A 4,779-nucleotide genomic window follows, 5' to 3' on the forward strand; every position below is an offset into this window, starting at 1 on the left:
ACACACACACACACAGTGGAGGTTGATTTTGACACCTGTTCATCTGTTTTTCACTCCAGTCTGTGTTTCAGGCCTAGCTGACATGGCAGCCATCTAATCAGGTGAAATGATATTTGTCAAGGTGGCAGAGGGCTGTTATGTATGGGGGGGAACAGTAACAGCAAATCATACTGTGTTTCTGGCCTACATAGACAAGGCCCACCCAGACAAGCACAGCTATGTTTTATTATCAGCTTCTGCCTTTAAATGTGCTTTTGAAGGGAGGCTGCATCTCAAATTTGTTTTGTATTTTTTTCCTATTGAATTTTCATGTTTTTAATAGTGTCTTCTTTAACAAAAGCTGATTGTGGGCTCCTTGCTAAAACACTGAGGCCTTGACTATGAAAATCACAACGATAACTTCCTCCTCCTGTTGAGTAAAATTCCACACTTCACACGTAGGCCTACGGTAAAAAAAAAAAACCAAATGGCTGCCTGCTCTGCTCCATTATATTCTCATATTTGTCATGTGCTGTGAATGGTACAGATTACACCCTCTGCTCTTTAACTGTCACGCACATACACATGCACAGAGCGGCAGAGAGAAAGCATAAAATGTTCTTTTGCTCATTTACAACATCTCTGTTTGTTGGACATGCCCAGTGTTGGTTGTACAGTGTCTGCTCCATCCCCCTGTACACCCCCATGCATTCACTCAAACACCCACACTTGCACAAAGTATGTGAGCTGTTGTATCTTAGCAACGGGCAAGGTAATTACTGAGAGAGCCAAGGAGCTGGCATGCTGTAGAGCTGCTGATCTGATCCCAGCCATAGAGAAACAGGAAGGCAGAGATTTCCACTGTGTTGCCCAACACAGCACTTCTATATCAATGCTGTTAAATGTAAGTTTGGTTTCCGTTTAGTGGACAGTTTTTTGGACCTAACAAGCATGTCAGACATCTTGTTTTTCATTCTTCAAAATGTGTGTCTCTGTTCACAGGTGGTGAGGTTGTGGACAAAGAGGAAAGATGAGTCTGTCATGTAGAAAAGATCCTCACGGCCTCTCCTTATAAAGACGAGAGAGCCGCGGGAGACGACGGCTGTAGGAGGATCAGTAGTGTTTATAAAGGGCCCAAACCAGGCAGGCTCTTGCGGAAGGTGATAGAATGGCTAACCAGAGCTTTGCCATCGATGGCCCTGGCAGTTTGCTGGCTGTGCTGGCCTCGCAGAGTGGACTGGCAAGAGGCGGCAGCAGCAGCAGCAGTGACAGCAGCAGCAACAGTGGAGGAATCTCGGCCACAGATGTGTCTGCCTACTTTAAGCTGGTCTTCTTGGGTTTGATCATCTGTGTCAGCCTTGTAGGCAACCTTTTGGTCTCCCTGCTGGTCCTGCGAGACAGGACACTTCACAAGGCTCCCTACTTCTTTCTCCTGGACCTGTGCCTGGCCGATGCAGTTCGCTCTGCTGCCTGCTTCCCCTTTGTGCTGGTTTCCGTCCACAACAGCTCGGCCTGGACTTACAGTGCCTTGAGTTGTAAAGTTGTGGCTTTTATGGCTGTGCTGTTTTGTTTTCACGCTGCCTTCATGCTGTTTTGTGTAGCTGTCACCCGCTACCTTGCCATCGCCCACCACCGATTCTACGCCAAGCGCATGACCATCTGGACCTGCGCCGCCATCATTTGCATGGTGTGGACTCTGGCCGTTGCCATGGCGTTCCCACCTGTCTTTGATGTGGGGACATACAAGTTCATCCGTGATGAGGATCAGTGCATTTTTGAACACCGCTACCTGAAGACCAACGACACCCTGGGCTTCATGCTCATGCTGGCTGTGGTGGTCCTGGCTACCCATGGTTTCTACGCCAAGCTGCTGCTGTTTGAGTACAGGCATCGCAAGATGAAACCCGTCCAGCTAGTGCCAGCTATCAGCCAGAACTGGACCTTCCACGGTCCTGGGGCCACAGGTCAAGCTGCAGCTAACTGGATTGCAGGGTTCGGTCGTGGCCCCATGCCACCCACTCTGCTGGGCATCAGGCAAAATTTACACAATCAACACCGGCGGCTGCTCGGGATGGAAGAGGTGAGGTCAGAGAGGAGGCTGGGCAGGATGTTCTACACCATCACCCTGCTCTTCCTGGTCCTCTGGGCTCCCTACATTGTGGCGTGCTTCTGGAGGGTGTTCGTCAAGTCCTGCACCATCCCTCACAGGTACCTTTCCATCACAGTGTGGATGAGCTTTGCCCAAGCCGGAGTCAACCCCATCTTCTGTCTCCTGCTCAATGAGGACCTGAGGAAAGTGCTGAGAGCTCACCTGCCAACCTACTGGAGGACTAAACAACACCTGCCCCAGGACGAGGCCTACTGCATTATGTGATAAGATAAGAGCTTAATGAAGAGAATGTTTCAGGTTTTAAAGGGAAATTAGGAGAATAGACGTAATGTAACGCACCTTGGTTAAGTGTCTGTTTTGTTGTTTTGCACAACAAAATACATTTTTTGCCAACAAATGCAGGCACAGTGCCATTTCATTAAGAATGTTGATATTTGCATAAATGTGTCAGGTGCACAGGTTTGAATGGGGCAATAGAGAAGCCCTGGTAAAAAACTTAAATGGTTCGTATTTCTGATGATGTACTGTAAGATTAATACGTAGGAAAGATCACAAAAATCACCACTCCAACTAAGTGTGACAGATGCCATTTTAAAATAATGTTGCCTTATTTCAGTGGGACACGCCCCAGAGCTTTCAACTGAGAATTAGTTTCTGTGTCACATGAGGCACAAAACAGACACACAGAGGGTTGAAATCCTTGAAGAAATGTGCTGTGGACTGTGAATAGAAGGCGTTGATCAGAGCGTTACTAACTCTGAAACACATCAAGGAACTAAAAGGGTCTGAATGGATTGATAAACCACCCAGGACGCCTTTTCATGTAATTCAAAAGAGACTGCAGAATATCGAATGGACCCAATAACCTTGGATACATTTACATTGCTGTTGTGAACCCAAGAAGCCCCTAACATGCTTGATTTTTTGGACTTGATTTAGGGCGTGTCAGGTTTCTTTGTATCATAAAAAAATTGCCTGTTTTCCTTTATTTGTAAACTATACATGTTAAGCAGATGACACTATTTTGAAATATGACTTGATTTCATATTGTATAGACTGTACAGGAATATATATTCCTGCTTGTGTGTTTTTATATAGCAATTGTGTGTATGTGTGTGCGAGAGGAAGAGGTAGAAGGAGAGGAGAGGAGGCAGGGAGAAACATGAGAGAAATAATGATGATAGAATAGGTTCCGGTGATATTGAGTCAGTATGAAAGCAGCCTCATCTTGGTGTCTCAAAATCATGCAAAATTGAACAATCATCATATGAAAATTTATCCTTTTAAATGGATTTCCGTAACTGAAATTGTAGTCTGATTTTTAATGGTAATGTGCAAGCAAATGTGAACTATAGATGGATAATGAAAAAGGGGACCGAATAATTAGAAAAACAACACTTGTACATTGCAAACAGGCCATAGGATTAAATGACTTGAATGATGATGTAAATTACGTCGTTTTAAAAAATCATTAGCAAATGAACATTTATTTGCAAATGATGATCTTGGGAATGTTTTTAAAGTACTGTTATGCTCTCACCAGAATATGAAAAAAAAATGAAGAAATTAAGTGGCACTTAATGTGAAGGAAACTTGAATGTTACCAGGCTCTCTTATACTTCCCCTCAACATAAGAGTCACCATTTGAGTGGCCTGGATCACAGTAAGTTCAAAATCTAAACATCTCCAGGCTGAACATGACGCCAGCGGTGTTTGTTGTATGGAAACCGGCTTAGACTACATTAAGTTGTCTCTCCAAATTAAGATTCATGTAATACAAATGTCAGACCTACAGTATGTTAGGCATAGATATACTTGTGCAGTCAATTTTCTAAATGTGGACACTTGCACAGCATACTGTATTAGCATGCATTCCACTGCATTTCATAGATTCAAGACTGTGGATTACAACTTGTACAGATGTTGATATGGAAAGACAAAGTGAAAAGTGAACTGAGGTCCATAATTTTTACGTCTGGCATTCCTTCGCAAGATGATATTCTGTAACTGTACAGTTTAACTGAGGTGGTTCTTTTGCCCACTCATCAATAAAGACTCTACTTTTGATGCATTCTGAGTCATGACCTGCCTGCGTGTTGACATGGCTGGATTCCCAGTGGAGAGAATAGGCCACTTTTACAGGAGCTATAGCACAAATTACATCCTGTGTGCGTTGTAGTTCCTGAACATATACAGAAAAAAAAAAAAACATTTGTGACACATCAATCTGTTTTGTACACTTAACGGCATGCAATGAAAAAGTAATCTTGACACTTTCCACATCAGTGAGCACTGACCAGCAACCGCTGTAGAGTCAAAAGGATTTGTGATTTTTTACTCGAGTACCACCCTCTAAGACCTGCAGAGACAGGTGTATAGTTACACAAACAACTCAAGAGATATACAAATTAGAATTATACAAGGTTTGAAATTAATAACTGTGTGAGAACAAAATATGTGATTCGATCCAATGAGTAAGTTCCTTAAGCTAGTGGTCTGATGTACTTAAACACTCCTGAAATAAAACTTAAAGGTCCAGTGTGTAACATTTAGGAGGATCTATTGGCAGAAATGTAATTTTAATATTCACAGGTATGTTTTCGTTAGTGTATAATCACCTGAAAATAAGAATAGAATGAATTGTTTTTATCTTCAGAGGGAGCGGGTCCTCCATGATGGCCGCCATGTTG

At 43.3% G+C, this 4,779-nt stretch overlaps 1 protein-coding gene across 1 annotated transcript in view; it reads left to right on the top strand.

The window, feature by feature from the left end:
* The window catches only part of LOC118324237 (probable G-protein coupled receptor 173), a 4,957-nt gene extending 797 nt beyond the window's left edge, over window positions 1-4,160 (top strand). Inside the window, exon 2 of the mRNA XM_035656463.1 lies at window positions 982-4,160. Coding sequence (XP_035512356.1) covers window positions 1,148-2,353 — 1,206 coding nt within the window. The 5' untranslated portion in view covers window positions 982-1,147 and the 3' untranslated portion in view covers window positions 2,354-4,160. The remainder of the gene's footprint in view (window positions 1-981) is intronic.
* The last annotated feature ends 619 nt before the right edge of the window (window positions 4,161-4,779 follow it).

This window comes from Morone saxatilis, unplaced genomic scaffold (assembly GCF_004916995.1).
Source record: "Morone saxatilis isolate NCDOM2014 unplaced genomic scaffold, NCSU_SB_2.0 Contig15, whole genome shotgun sequence".
NCBI lineage: Eukaryota > Metazoa > Chordata > Actinopteri > Moronidae > Morone > Morone saxatilis.